Source organism: Xiphophorus maculatus, chromosome 6 (assembly GCF_002775205.1).
Source record: "Xiphophorus maculatus strain JP 163 A chromosome 6, X_maculatus-5.0-male, whole genome shotgun sequence".
NCBI classification, from domain to species: Eukaryota; Metazoa; Chordata; class Actinopteri; order Cyprinodontiformes; family Poeciliidae; genus Xiphophorus; species Xiphophorus maculatus.
The window spans coordinates 1,396,162-1,411,527 of NC_036448.1; the positions used below are offsets into that span (position 1 = coordinate 1,396,162).

Here is a 15,366-nt window from a genome sequence, read left to right on the forward strand (position 1 = left end):
GATTTCATCACATTTTTGTCATAAAATTACAGTAGTCTTGTAGAATTACAAAAAGTTGCAATTAAGTAAGTAATTGTAATTGAAGAAATTGTGACAACTTTGCCGAAACTCGTTGTTTGAGCTTTCACGTGTCCGTAGTTCTCCAGATAAGCGCTGAACAAGCGCGTGGTTGCTACGCGCGTGCTTTCTCAGTGCTCATAACGAGCACGCGCGTATTTTGCCGCCTGTGCGGAGCGGCAAGAAGAGGCAGGGGGAACCGAATCTGATTGGGAAACGCGAATCGACGTAATACCGCGTTTTACGTCGACGTTTGATATGGGCCATGAAGCCCACATCAAACATTCACATTCTCAAAAAATGTTTTGTCTCAAATCAACCATGTCTGAAGTTTCTTAGTTTTCTAGGTTTTTATATTCAGGAGGGTTTATACTGGTTTAGAAATGTTCCTCTACATTCATTTCCTGTGATGAGCAGGTGTTCTATCAGATTATCATACGCGGTCAGAATAGCGTACATGCAGTGAGTACGCATGCCTGCGCATGCGCATTAAGAAGTCCGACCGTCAGAGGAGCTCAGTTCAGTTTACGCGACAGGTTGTGACGAAAATAAGTCATTAAATTGCTTTCAATAATAACTAGATAGATATAAATGCATTGTCGTGGTTTCAAAGTGTATTTAAAGCAGAGTCTAGCTACAGCTGCAGTCAGCTACAACACGCCCCCTTGTGAAACTCATTAGCCTAGTTAACCGCTAAGTCAGGATGTCACACCGCTGTTAATAGCAAATGTATGACGATCTACGTCATGATTCTATGTTGCTGACTAACTAAGATCATATGGTGATGACAGGGTATACTTGTCTGATAGATATAACCGTCAGTTCGTGCTAAGCGGCTCTCTATTGTCCTCATCCATCCGGTGAAGACCGGGGTAATTCGTGTAATTACAGGCTAGTAAACTAGATGTGCACAAAGTTGGCTAAAGATGCAACTCAAGAAAGATGAAACTGTTCAACTCTTGTTGCTGTCTGTCAGCTGTCGCGGAAAAAGTATTTCGCTGTTCGTAGCTCCCCGTGTGTAACGTGTTGCTGTGAACTAGATAACCCTCCGCGGGTGAGAGGCGTTGATGTCAAAATAGATGGTTCATTAATCTGCGTTATGTAAAATTAACGCATTAAACGCGTTAACGTGGACAGTCCTATGTGCGAGAGAAAATAAAATAAAATAAAAAACAGTTGAGGCATCCTACCCTCAAACAACTTCCGCAAAAAGACCAGAATATAACCATCTGCATAGGTGAACTAAAAAGAACTTGTGTTGCACATAATATTAGCTGAGAAATAACCGAAGTTAGCTTTAGCAAACAAGCGAGAGTAGCTCAAAATGACCACATCAAATATATTTTCTTACACAAACAAACACAAAAAAGCAATATGTTTTTTAAAAAGTACTTACAGGCTAGAGTCCTGTAAGTACCTCTAGCCTGTGAACGTTCGCCTCCAGTACATTAAAAATTAAAAATTTACAGTACAGCTGTAAATTTCCGCACGTGATCCAGCGGTCCAATCAGGCCCCATATACTTTCCATATGCATGGAAAATATATTCACATCACAGTGAAGAGCTGTATTTTCAAAATCTTACTGAATTTTCACAATGTAGTTTTTACAGTCATTTGTTACAGTGTAGGGAAGCTGAAAAATTAAAAGTTAATTTAATGTACCTCAGTCATTATTCCATCTATAGATGCCAGCATCTCTACGCTTCACAGTTGGAACCATGTGAAGCGTTTTTGTTGGTGCAAACTTTGCTACTCTTTGTGTCAAACCAAAGAACACTGCAAACACACACTTCTTCAGCACTGATGAGGAGTTCATCTATGAGAGGTGAGCAGCCACAGATTCACAGTAAATGTTGTTTCATAGAACTTTATATGAAGAATACATGACATTTGGACATTTTAAATAAAAAATAAATAAATAAAAACAACTGAAAACAACAGACGTTTTTCACAACTGGAAGCTAGAAAAAATACAAACCAAACACCACCAAAACCATAAACATAATGGATTATAAGGTCTCTGCAAACAAAATTTGAAACTAGACACAAGACATGTAAAACATCCAAACTCTCAGTTAAGACTTTTATGAGTATTGAGCTCATTTTAATTTATAATGTTAATTATTGATTTATTCCTTATTGCAACAAGCGTAGGCTACATATATCTCAAATTGTTTTGACACCCTAACCAGACGCTGGACTCTGAAATGTTTAGTTGGATAACCTAGAAAAAATACTTTGTAATCACCATTAAGACTTGTGAGTGAGCTAGCGCCATGTGAAGCTCACAGCTCTGGAGCTCAGACTGTTGGCACCATCAGGTGACAGAACAAAAACGCCTCAGGCCAGCTGAACCAGTCTGGGACTGGAAGCTATCAGAGGTTGCTTAGTGATGCACAAACGTAGAAACAATATTATGAAAGCATTACTATCAGCTATTACATAAAGGAAAAGGGATTACTGCATAAGCATGCATAAACTGTTCACCTACTCAGCCCTGCTGGGCTCTGGGAACTTGCAAGTCAGTGTGTGTGAATGTGTGTGTGATGTGTGAGTGTGTGTCCAAGCAGTGCAGATCAGCAGAGAGATTAGTGTTTTCTGAGTGTGTGGACGGCTTGATGGAACGTTCTGGAAGCCTTTCAGCTGTAGGAAACTGGAGAGAAGACAGAATCTTGAAGTTCTGACTTTCTTCATTTGAGCTGAACAGAAGGAACCAAACTAAAACCAACTTCAGGAGTTACTACAGTCAGTAGTGTCAGTGCTGGATCCAGGCAGAGATAACACAGAGGGATAACGGACCATGCTCCTCCCCTGTGGACGCCCAGGCTTTTGGCCACATCACAAGTGGTGTCATATCAGCTAAATCAGACCGAGAAATAATCCGTTTATTTTAAAGTGAAACAGAGGCTTGGTCAGACTCCACTGACAGCAACACTTCAACCTCACTGGTCAAATGGCAGAGGAATACGAACAGGCAGAATTTATCAAAGGTAAGTTCAGCAAGAATATTTATTTTGTATCAAATAATTATTCAATGCAAATCTCACATCCATCATATTTCAGCAATATTAATACAACCTGCATGTGTTTTAAGCTGCACACTGAGACTGGTGTTACTAACATACTGTATATTACCTATAAACCTTTTGATATACTCAAGTATCAAAAGGTTTGTCACTGGAACTTTTCTGAAAGAATAGGACTGTCATGAAAAGTGGGGTGTGGTGGTGAGGCAGACGCCATAGACCCAGGTTGAAGTGGATGAAATGAAGATTTAATGAAAAATATCCAGAATAAACACAGTCCAACACAATCCAGAATGCCGGGCAGCACAGCCGAGCGGACACTAGGGCTCGACGCCGCTAGCAACCGGTTAAACGGAGGAAGAGACGGACTGGGCACACAGACGACAGCGACAAGACGCCAACTGAGACAAGAACTAGACCAGGATCCGACAGAGACACAGGTGACATTAAATACACAGGAGATAATCAGGGAATGAGACACATCTGGGAATAATCGAGGGGAAGACAGGACAACACAGAAACTCAAAATAAACACACAAAGAACTCAAATCAACACAGAGAAAAACCGATTCCTAACAAGGACATTCCACCAGAACATTTATCATTTATGAATGGATATGGCAATAAACACTTGCTTATTCTTATTAGATTTAGTTATTGGTAAATATATGGAGCTCCATAACCGTCAATCATTCAATTTTAAGGTGACCACTTTTCATTTTCTGTAATTCCTTTCAGAAGTTCCAATGTTTTATTCACTGATGTAATATTTACAGGAGGTGGGATGGAAATTGCTTTAAAAAATTATAGACAAAAACATGTTACAACTCTTTAAAGGTCAGCCTTTACTTTCTGAAATGTATCTTTAAAAAAGTGCATGAGAAATGGGCCAGATGGGGAATCTGAGGGGCCCATCACGTTCATACGGCTGACCCCGGGTGGGGGCCACTGGTTATTGAAAGAAAATGATTTAAACGTAGATGTTAATCAATTATTAAACAAAAGAATTGACATTTCTCTTTGGTATATTATGATTATTTAAAAAGAAAAAACACAACCGTAAATTGTCATGACGACACTGGTGTCATGGACACGTTGACTTGTTAGTGTTTTCAGGGTGACAGTTAAGGTTAAGTGTACAAACTATTTAAAAATAATCTATCATTTTTTATTTTAGGAATCACAAACCAGAACTAGTTTTCCTGACAGCTTGATTTAAATAAAGTCTTCTTCTTCTTCTTCTGCTGGGTTCCTGTTTACAGCTTTTGATTTTTCAAAGTATGAATAATTTTATTTTTAACATAATTTCAGTCGCCCTTGGACTGAGGTTAAGTGAATATTGCATTTTAAGGTGAAAGGTTTTGGCATGCTGCCATGTTAGACAGTCGGTGGAAGAAGTTGGCGTTATCTAATCCAAGCACTGATCCTTTCTTAAGAATTCTTGAGCTTAAAATATAAACTCAAAGTTTTAGTCAACTCAGAAGTAAGCTGGAGGTTCATCTGGTTTGTCTGAAGGTGATGAGACCCAGACCAACACACCACAGCAGGGGCTGCTGGGACATGGAGTCAGAGCTGCCTGAGTCCAGTCCACAACACCTGTCATAATAATGAAATCCTGTCTGTCTGCGTGTGTTTGCGTGTATGTGTGGGGGTGTGCGTGTGTGTGTCCTGTACCCTGCAGATCGACTGTACTTTGCTACTCTTCGTGTCAAACCAAAGAACACTGCCAACACACACTTCTTCAGCACTGATGAGGAGTTCATCTATGAGAGGTGAGCAGCCAGCCTGCTGCAGTCTCTGAGCCCGGCTCGACTCTCAGCTGTTCACACAACCTGACCTGAGACCGTCAGACTGTCGGTGCAAACAGCCTGGAAAGAAACTAGGTCACACAAAATGTAGAATTTATGTTTGTTGGTTTTAAAGAACAGCTAGAGAAGAAACCAGGGTTATTACAAGGTCAGACCCATCAGAAAAATACACGTTAACACACCCACACACACGCCCACGCACACACACACACACACAGGAACTCAGAACTAGTTGTCTCCAGTAGACCATGCATGCATGTGAGGTGGAGTTGAGCCACAGGTCACACGTCTCTGATGTTAGTCAGACTCATCACTGGATCTTAAATGTCTAAAACAATTCTTATTGTCACCTTCATCAAATATCGGCCTAAATAATTTTTTGCATAAAAAAAACAAAAACAAATCTCCACCTGTTTCTTTCCAAATGATATTTTAGGCAAAACAAACAAATAAATATACATTTTACAAAAATAATGTAGGCTATTTTGTTTAAGAAGGTGACAATATTAATACTTCTGAAATCATATCTATTAATGTTTTAATAACTGCTTTCAAGATCTTGAATGATTTAGTTTTGATTCACCTTACCTTACAGTTGCCACTTATTTTTCTTATCTAGTAACAGACAGTGATTTAAAGTCATATTTTTCTGTCATAATTATGATACTGATATGTAAACTAAAAGAAAATAATGATTTCCTCCAAAAGGGAGTCCAGGGAAAAACACTGAAATATGGAGCTGAAACAGTCTGAATATTCACAAATTCTTAGAAAGATTCACATTTGTATTTCTAATATATCTGATTTAAAAGCTGCTTCTGGTCTGCAGACTTTACTGCATTTATCTGGGAATGTTTAGGCTTCCTGCTGTGGCTCAATACAACCAATGAGATATCTTCCTTGTTTCAGCCAATCGTGTGAATGGAGTAACTTATATATAAGCCAATCACAGAGTCTAGTCCACAGGTGTCAAACTCCAGTCCTCAAGGGCAGCTGTCCTGCAGTTTTTACAGGTACAAAATGCTGGAATGAAATGGCTTCATTACCTCCTCCTTGTGTAGATCAGTTCTCCAGAGCCTTAATGACCTAATTATTGTGTTCAGGTGGTGCAGCAGAGACACATCTAAAGTTGCAGGACTGGGTTAGGGTCCCTTGAGGACTGGAGTTTGACTCCCCTGGTCTAGAGGACCACAGAAATAGCCGTGAGTTTGACATGTGCTGAAGATGCTCAGAATCTGAATCATCTACACAGATTTAAACTCACTGATGATGATTCTCTGACAAAGTGAAGCACAAAGCAGTGAGTCATGCAGAATGAGCTGGAGACTTCAGACCTAATCATGACGCCCTCACCTCCCAACAGCCACTTTCATGAGTTGACGTTCTGCAGGTATTTGTATATTTTTGAAGGTATTTTAAATCTGATCAGGGAGATTTCCTTTTAAATAAAATTAGCAGATTTTGACGCTAATGAGCAGTTTGGTGGAAGTGCTCTTTTCTAGGTTAGAGGCTTTAATCAGTGTGTGTTTATAATTCCACATTTGTATTCATAGATAAACCAGAACACCAAGGTGTTTTTCACTACAATCCTTTTTCATGTAACCCAAGCATAATAGAGAAATATTTTTATGGTTAGGCTGTGTAATATGCATATGTCATTTTTAGGGGAGGAATTCAAATTAGTTTATGTATGTAACCTCATTCATGATGGTGGTTAGCCTGTGCTTATGGCTCCACGGTAAGATGTAGGCCAAGATGAGATCAGCGCACCGCCTGATGAAGAGATTTAGAACAATCTCCATGATGGCGTTCAGACCAGACACTTAATCATGTAAGCAGACACCATCAGGCTTCACGTCTGGCACTTGAAATGTCATCATCGTCAGACATCAAAGTGGAAATTATCAAATAAACACAAAATGCCATTATTCTAGCCAGAAGTACCAAATTCATAAGAATATTTTACTTCAAACCACCATTATTAACAGAAGGACTATAAATATGTAAATAAAATAAATCTGACATAGAAACAAATAAGAGGTTAAATACTGTAGAATCTAAAGCTTTTCGTCAACAGCAAATGAATCATACCAGTTGTATCAATAACTTCTGAGATCACAAAGAGATCCTCTCTTTGTGTCACTCTTAAAGTTTGAATATCAGCCCCAGAATCATGCAAGACTAGCAGAAACCCGTATGGATGGTCTGTTGATCCCAGCAGATCCCATCCAGCAGAGGGCAGGGCGTCCTTCCTTTACTACAGGAAGTGGAGTCAGCACATCAAGTTTACTTCAAGCAAAGATTTTCCTCTTAAAACTATAACTGACTCTGGAAAACCTACTCTGCACACTTCTGTCACATTATGGTGGATCTATTTATTTAATGCTGTTACAGCAGTAAAGAGGACACCTAAGTTCATTAGTAATTAATTTCTATCAGACTGGTCTAATAGAAAATCCAAAACTGGTTCAGCTACATTAAAGCTACAGTATAGTTACTGTATGCAGTAATTAATTATTAAGTAATTATTAATGTACGCAGCAGCCAGATTTCTCACCAAATCCAGTAAATTCTGTCATATTTGTCCTGTTCTATATTCACTACATTGTCTCCCAGTTGATTTTAGAATTTGTTTTAAAGTACTTGTGCTGACATATAGAGCATTACATAGCCACTCCTGATTATCTTTGTCAGTTTGTAACTAAATATTCTGCTGCTTGTGGTCTTCGTTCTCTAAGTCTGAATCTCCTGGTTGTTCCACGAACACTGTTAAAAACTAAAGGGGACCGAACCATTCAGTCGGTGGCCCCGCAGTTGGCCCTTGCAGCTCCGTTTTTCTGACTCTGTCGAGGTTTTTAAAAAGCAACTAAAACATTTCTATTTTCCCAGTTTTTTATCTCTTGATTTTATTGTGTTTCTTATCTTGGTTTTATGTTTTGTTGATTTTTATTGTACAGCGCTTTGTGATTTCATTTCTGTGAAAAGTACTTTATAAATAAACTTTACTTACTTACTTTGAGATTTCAATTGGAGATATAATGGGCTTTATAAATAAAATGGATTATTATTATTATCATCATAGGGTTATGGTTAATAACTAAAGGAAAAAGGCATAACACTAATAAACTTAGAAATGCCCAAAGAATACAAACTAAGAACAAAATATGAAACTCAATATGAAGAAATGGATTGCTAAAGGTAAGATCTCAGCTTAAATGAATATGGAAATCATCATACAAACACAAAACACCCCAGAATTGTGACACGGAGAATCTTCAGCAAATCTTTTACTCCAGATTACTGACTTGACTGGAACATCTGCCAGCCAGAGTCCTTCCATGTGGAGTTTGCATTTTCTTCCTACTTGTCTGTTATTTTCTCTTGGTAATCCAGTTCCATCCAGTTTACTCTGGATGTGTGTCTAATAGTCCGACCCGGTTCAGGTGTGGCCAACGATCAGCCAATCACCAAGGGAGAGTGCATGTGGTCTGGAAGGATTAACAGGAAACTGAAAACAAGCAAATGTCCTGACTACATTCTGTTTCTAACATTTACTATTAACATTTAGTAACATCCACAAACACTGTCAAAGTAAATGTCAGCCATGTTGGATTTTAAGTGATTCATTTTTACATTCTGATACACTATATCTCATTGTTACATAAGTTGTTTTATTTTTTACTGTTTGAAAACTAAAAACAACCAATGGAATTACATAACATTTCTCACTGTATGTTCTAGTTTCTACGCAGACTTTGGGCCCCTGAATCTCGCAATGCTCTACAAATACTGCTGCAAACTCAACAAGAAGCTCAAGGTAATACTGAAAGTTTTAACCATTTCAAATTTTGTTCCTTCACCTTTATTATTTATCTGTTAGTGATCTTTTGTTCTTTGGATGTTTTTTGTCTGGCTAGTCCTTCACAATGTCTAGAAAGAAACTGGTTCACTTCACCAGCTATGACCAAAAGAAGAGAGCCAACGCTGCTTTTCTCATCGCTGCCTACTCTGTAAATATCATTTCATTTTCCCCCTCACTCATCACTCCATCAGTATACTTCTTTGTCTAGTTGCTCATTGCTACTAACCCAGTTTAACTTTTACTCTGTAGGTTATCTATTTGAAAAGGAGTCCAGATGAAGCCTACAGAACTCTGATCTCAGGAAATAATACTCCCTACCTGCCATTCAGGTACAAACCCACAAACATGCACCAGTTAGCAGCTTTCTGCTTGTTGACAAAAAGAAAATCCAGCTACTTGGAAATCTAACCAGTTAACTAGTTACTTTACACTAATGGCTCATCTGAACCGAGTGTGTAACACTAGATCCAGTTCATGAACCTGGATGATCATGCTGCTTCCAATGACTTGGGAAAAAGATTCATTTTTCTGTATTTCACAAATATGGCTGACACCAATCAGAATCTCCAGGCTGGTAAAGTTGTTGCTGCTGCCTTGTTGTTGCCCCTGCTGCCTTGTTGTTGCCCCTGCCCCTGATGAACATTATTGAATGATCCATCCATCCATTTTCTAACACCATTGTCCCTAGTGGGGTCAGGAGGTGCTGGTGTCTATCTCCAGCTAACGTTCCGGGCGAGAGGCGGGGTCACTCTGGACAGGTCACCAGTCTGTCGCAGGGCAACACAGAGACATGTCATGTTTTTGGACTGTGGAAGGAAGCCAGAGAACCAGAGAGAACCCGCCACGCACAGGGAGAACATGCAAACTCCATGCAGAAAGAACCCAGGACCTTCTTGCTGCAAGGCAACAGTGCTACCAACTGTGCCACTTATGTGCCCATTATTGAATGATGTTTATTGAAAAAATGTTTAAACTGTAACAACAAAGCAGGTAAAAACAGCAGAGAAAGTAAACCAGCTGTAACTCAGGGACAAAACAGAAAATCGAGCAGATAAATGGGAGGATCAGGGTAACCTAACCCTAAACCTGAGGAATGGAATAATCAGAAGAGCCTAATCCTTGGAGAGACAAAGAAACCAGTGTAGCTAATCAGAGGTGAATGGAAGCAGCTGAGAGCAAAGACAGAGGGAAATCAGGAGATGGATCCCAGCTGGCTGAGGGAAAGGAGAACAATGAACTAAAACTAGAGAACTGAAGGGGAAAACCTGGAACTAACAATAAATACATGATTTAAAGAAACAAGTCCAGATGCACGGAGAAGAATAAATGCACAAAGAAACTAACAGAATAGAATAAACTAAGCTCAAATGGCAAGATCTAGTAAGAAAACCACAAAGACAGAACCCCAAATCATCCCTCTATTATCTACTTCACATTTTTAGGTTAAATATTTTAAGTTGTAGATGGTCAGTTGAAGGGCAGATTTATTGAAAAACTGTGAAATAGGCCTTTAGTTTATCTTACAGATCAGTATAATCTTTCTGCTTACCTGATGCAGTAACAGAAATATATATTTTTATCTGCAATGAAAACCTTCTTGTGTGAAAACTGCAACAGACTTTAGTCATGCAATGTGCTAATGCTAAGAAATGTACTGTACATAAACATATTGTAGCAGTGATCTGATAATAACGTTATCTAATGTCATGCTATGCAGAAGTTCCATCTGCACTGATGAATATTCCCTCTGCTCTCTTTGCTGTTTTACTGTTGTGACTTCTCTTATTTTTTAAATGTTGCTGTAACAAGAACATATAAATGAAATACTGCTCCTGAATTTATTTACAAGCTCTGGCTGATGAATGGTTCCGTATTACACTAATCTAAACCTTTGTTGAGCTTATCGACATCCTAACGTTTATGTGTCCCACAGGGATGCAGCGGCGGCAGAGAGCACCTTCAACCTCACTGTCCTGGACTGTTTACAGGGAATACGTAAGGTAGTGTGCACGGCTCGCCTCTCCTCATGTTTCCATCTCCTCCTACCCTGGAGTGACAGTTGACTTTTCTGGTTCTAGTGAATAGTTATTATGTTTCTCTCTTGCAGGCATTGCAGCACAGATTCCTGGATTTTGAAACTTTTAGTCCTGAGAAATATGAACATTACGAGGTAAAAGTGATTAGCTGTGGCAACCCTTAAGTTTGATTTGGGTTTATTCCATGATATTAACTGTCAGCAAAACTATAAAGGGTTTTGATATCTCATGTGTGAATAGTTGATGCACATTATTCAGTAACTTCCATTTGTGTTTTTGCTGTGTCTGACTTCAGCGAGTTGAAAATGGAGACATGAACTGGATCATCCCAGGAAAAATTCTGGCTTTCAGCAGCCCTCATGCTCGAAACAGGGTGGAGAACGGTGAGTGGAGGAATTCTCATTACTGCAGGGAATGTCAAAGGAGGGAACAGTCTTCCTTGGTTTGCCTTACAAAACTAATGGAACCATTACACCTTTATAAGTCAGGACATTTTGTTGTCATTCTTCATCTTTCATCATGATATAGTTACAGTACATCTCAATGTCTTTTGGTTGGATTTGATGTGACACAAAGTAACTACAAAACTGAGAGAAAGATGGAAAATATATTTGGTTTTTAACATTTTCAGTAAAGGCAAATCTGAAAAGTTGTGGTATACTTTATATTGATCCAGGTCTCCTGAGTCAACACTTTGCAGTGCCACCTTTCCTTCCACTTCCAGCTGCAGACCTTCTGGAATTTGTCTCTAGTAGCTTTGAACGTCTGGAGACTGAAATATCTTTTGCCTTGTCTTTGTAAAATAGTTCAAGCTCAGTCAGACTGGATAAAGAACGTCTTTAATTGTCAACTTTGAAATCCTGGCATCCATCAAGTGTTATTTCTTAAACCCACTGTAACTTTGTCCTTGTGAATTTTAAGGTTATCCTCTCCATGCACCTGAGGCGTACTTTGAGTTCTTCGGCCAAAACAACGTGACTGATGTGGTCCGCCTGAATAAAAAGTTGTACGAGAGCCGACGGTTTGAGGACGCACAATTTGAACACCATGATTTCTTCTTCATGGACGGCTCAACACCCTCTGACCTGATCGTTAGACGCTTCCTGCACGTGTGTGAGAGTGCAGAGGGAGCTGTAGCTGTGCACTGTAAAGGTGCGGTTGGATGTTTTTTTTTCCTTGCGCTCTAAGAACCATGCAGAAGCTAAATGTATCACTTTCCAATCTCAGCTGGTTTGGGCCGTACAGGCACTCTGATCGCCTGCTATCTGATGAAGCACTTCAGGTTCACAGCAGCTGAGGCTATCGCTTGGATCAGGATCTGCCGACCCGGGTCAATTATTGGTCCCCAGCAGAACTTCTTAGAAGAGTAAGTTTAAGACTTTGTTAAGGATCAACAAGAAAAACTACATTTGAAATTTTTATTTTGATGACGCCTGTTTCTAGAATAATTTGTCATATTTTAGATTGGTATTAACTCAATCTCTGAGGGAAACTCAAGAAATCTTTTATGTTCATGAATGGATTATGTGGAGTGTATGAACAAGTATGCCCGAAAAACCTTAAATATGGTGAAAAGTTCAAGATTTACTGTTACTCATGTCAGAAGGTGAAACTCATATTGCATACATTCACTACAAATAGAGTGAAATATTTAAAATCTTTATTTCTTCTACTTTTGATGATCATGGCAAATGAAGTAAAAAAAAAAAGTGAAGTGGGAGCACAGGCTCTTTATACCTTGACTTTTTTCTACATCCATTATCTCACTCGAAACAACAGAATCATCCAGTATATTTTTCTAAAACATATTTCTAATTTACAAATTAGTAAAAGAAAAAAATAAATAAACGATCACAATCAGACTTTGTATTTATTTAGCAAATGATTTTTCTATATTTGTTTTAAAGAATGGAAATCAGTTTTAACTCTTGACAACAATTATTTCTCACAGAAATTCCTCTAGCTAAAGTGCAGTTGTTTTAAATATTTGTCCTAACCTTTAGTTTTTTTTTTAACAAACACTTATCTCTTAATAATTTATTTATTGAATTATTAATAAAAGCTTTGCACATTGTCAATGTCATTATCAATCTGAAGTGAATAAATTTCCATCCCATTGACTGATATAGATTGAAAAACAGCAGGAGGTAATCTATTTCTCAGCACTGTTAATTGTTTCCATCAGATATGAGGACACATCACCCAAAAAAATCACCACTACTGGTGATGAAAATCACCACTACTGCAACTTGATGAGAAGATGCTAACAAGTTATATTTTTAGCTAGAGTAATTTATCACTCATTGTGTAATATGAGAAGGGGTGTGTGTGTGTGTGTGTGTGTGTGGTGTGTGTGTGTGTGCGTGCGTGCAGGAAACAACACAGCTTGTGGGTTCAGGGAGATGTGCATCGCTCCAAACAGAAGCTTGCCCAGCAGAGGTTCAATCGACAGCAGCAGCAGCAGCAGCAGCAGCAGCAGTACCATCTGCCTGGTTCTGACCCGGTACCACTGGGCAAACAAGAAGCAATGCCTCATCTGGTTACAAGCATGAATGATCTGTCAATCAAAACCGCTCTGTGCAAATCCTACAGTTTGGATGAAGTGAGTCGTTGAAGTTTTTGGCATCTGTTTTTAAGCAGTGTAGAAGTGTAGTCAAAGTAACACTGATTTTTTATGTGAGCAGAGCAACTGTAAGGAAACCAGTCTGACCCAGGGAGACAATCTGAGAGCAGTGAAGGGAAAACGGACACCAAGATCAGCTTCCTCCTCTTCCAGGTACTGCCTGCTCATACAGCAGCAGGTTTCATGTGATTATCCTTAGGAGGAAGAAAAACACTCCTCAAGCTCAAAGCTTAAAATTCTAATTAATTGAATATTAATTAGAATTTGAATTTTGTCTTCCATCTTCCTGGGTCAGTTAAGTTCCTTGCAAGGAGCAAGAACTGCCCTGACCCTAACTTTTAATTCTTACCCCTCGAGACAGCAGTGAGGGGTGATTCATACAGGGACAGGAAGTTGTCACGACTGGCAATGCCCCCACAGGAAGTATATCCTGTAACTTAGAAGCCTGTACAATTACCTAGAGCAGCCCAGCTGGAAGTAGCAGTATTTGTCCACCACATTCCATAGTGCTTAGAATGAATTTTTAAATTGGTATTGCAGCACTCAAATCTTTCATATAATTGCTGAGAAAGATTTTTGCATATTTCTCCTGGTACGTTTATGGTTTATTATTAGTGTCTTTAATGTCTCCTTGCCATCACCCTAATCGTTAGCTCCCTCCCTCCCTCCCTTCCTTTAAAGATGTCAAATTTCTTTCTACCTTTCTTTCAGGTCAAACATGTCAAAGGAGTCCCACTGTTCCATCCTCCCTCCCCCTAAGTCTCCTAAAATCAGTCTTTCCCTTCCTCCATCCTCTTCTAAAAAGCTTAGAAGAAGCTCTTCCACTGTCACACAGATCAAGAGGTGGGTGATGACTGTCCTGCTGGGTGACACAGACACCATTTTTTTTTGTTCTGTCTTTGCATCTCTAACTCTTTGACATTGCATGCCTCTCTCCTCAGCCCTTTCAGCCTTAGTCTGTTCAGCACCAGGCCTGCACTGATTCACTGAACTCAGCTGGGAGAACAAGGTTATGGATCTGACAGTGAGCAGATTGCAAAACTGGATCAGCCAGAGTCTGAGAAGGCCTTAAACATTGTGTTCATGAAGCTGTTGAATTCTGCTTCATTGATTTGCGAGAACAGTCGATGAACAAATCAGCTGTTAAGAATTATATTTTTCCTGTAATACCCATTGTAACATAGCCACTATGTTTGTTTTTTTCTGAATAAATACATTAAAGAGTAAATGTATCAAACTGTTTTGTAGAACAGTTGCTGTTATTTCATAGTTAAAATCTCCACTGTTTAAAGTTGATTTTGGGCAGCATCATGCTGGTTTTAGGTGTGGTTGAAATTAGTGAATAAAAAGGGGCGTGGCGTCGAAGAGGAAGACGCACACAGTCAGATCTGACTTGATTGAATGTTTAAAATAAGTTAAAAATCAAAGAAAAGAGATAAAACAGCAATCAAAGTTCAACCCAGCGCCGCAGATCGTGCATTTAGAAACCGGATCGGAGCTTGTACCCAGGAAACGCCGCCCGGTGTGAGAGGACGCCACCGAGGGGGAAGAAAGACGCTCCGGTGAGATCTGGACTTTTGCTGGTACCACTCTTTTTGCTTATCTTTTTTGGGGGGATTTTGACGTTTTGGATTTTTCATTTTGGATTGGGACTTTGGATTAAAACGGAGAAATACTTCCAGGACTTTGTTTTGTTTGTTGGAGGATATGGAACTCCTTTGTGGACATTATTCTTTTGAAAAAAGAATGGGAAATTTTGGACATTTAATTATTTAGGTTTTTGCTGATATAAACTGAGTGATTTAAATCTAACCTATAATTATTTTTTGAGGGATTTTTGGTTATTGATTTAGTTATCAAGATAACTATTATTATTTCTTAGTATTGTGATTTTTTTTTTTGGAATAAATCATTGTTGCTAAAAATCAACAAATTTCATATTGAGTGGTTGGA

At 39.0% G+C, this 15,366-nt stretch overlaps 1 protein-coding gene across 3 annotated transcripts; it reads left to right on the forward strand.

Annotated features, from left to right (window-relative positions):
* Positions 1 to 45: 45 nt before the first annotated feature.
* LOC102219174 (dual specificity protein phosphatase CDC14AB-like) lies at positions 46 to 15,296 on the forward strand. 3 transcript variants are annotated; one of them, XM_014474467.2, is made up of 14 exons: positions 46 to 3,048; positions 4,766 to 4,856; positions 8,634 to 8,709; positions 8,810 to 8,902; positions 9,004 to 9,083; positions 10,688 to 10,754; positions 10,862 to 10,924; positions 11,086 to 11,173; positions 11,712 to 11,942; positions 12,018 to 12,156; positions 13,164 to 13,392; positions 13,475 to 13,566; positions 14,125 to 14,256; positions 14,355 to 15,296. In XM_014474467.2, exons 1-14 carry the CDS (start codon positions 3,012 to 3,014, stop codon positions 14,401 to 14,403), a joined length of 1,467 nt encoding a protein of 488 aa, XP_014329953.1. In that variant the 5' UTR covers positions 46 to 3,011; the 3' UTR covers positions 14,404 to 15,296. The 3 variants fall into 3 exon arrangements, with proteins under 3 accessions (XP_014329953.1, XP_023190619.1, XP_023190618.1); XM_023334851.1 differs by lacking the exon at positions 46 to 3,048 and adding an exon at positions 3,430 to 3,524; XM_023334850.1 differs by lacking the exon at positions 46 to 3,048 and having other exon boundaries at positions 3,590 to 4,856.
* The last annotated feature ends 70 nt before the right edge of the window (positions 15,297 to 15,366 follow it).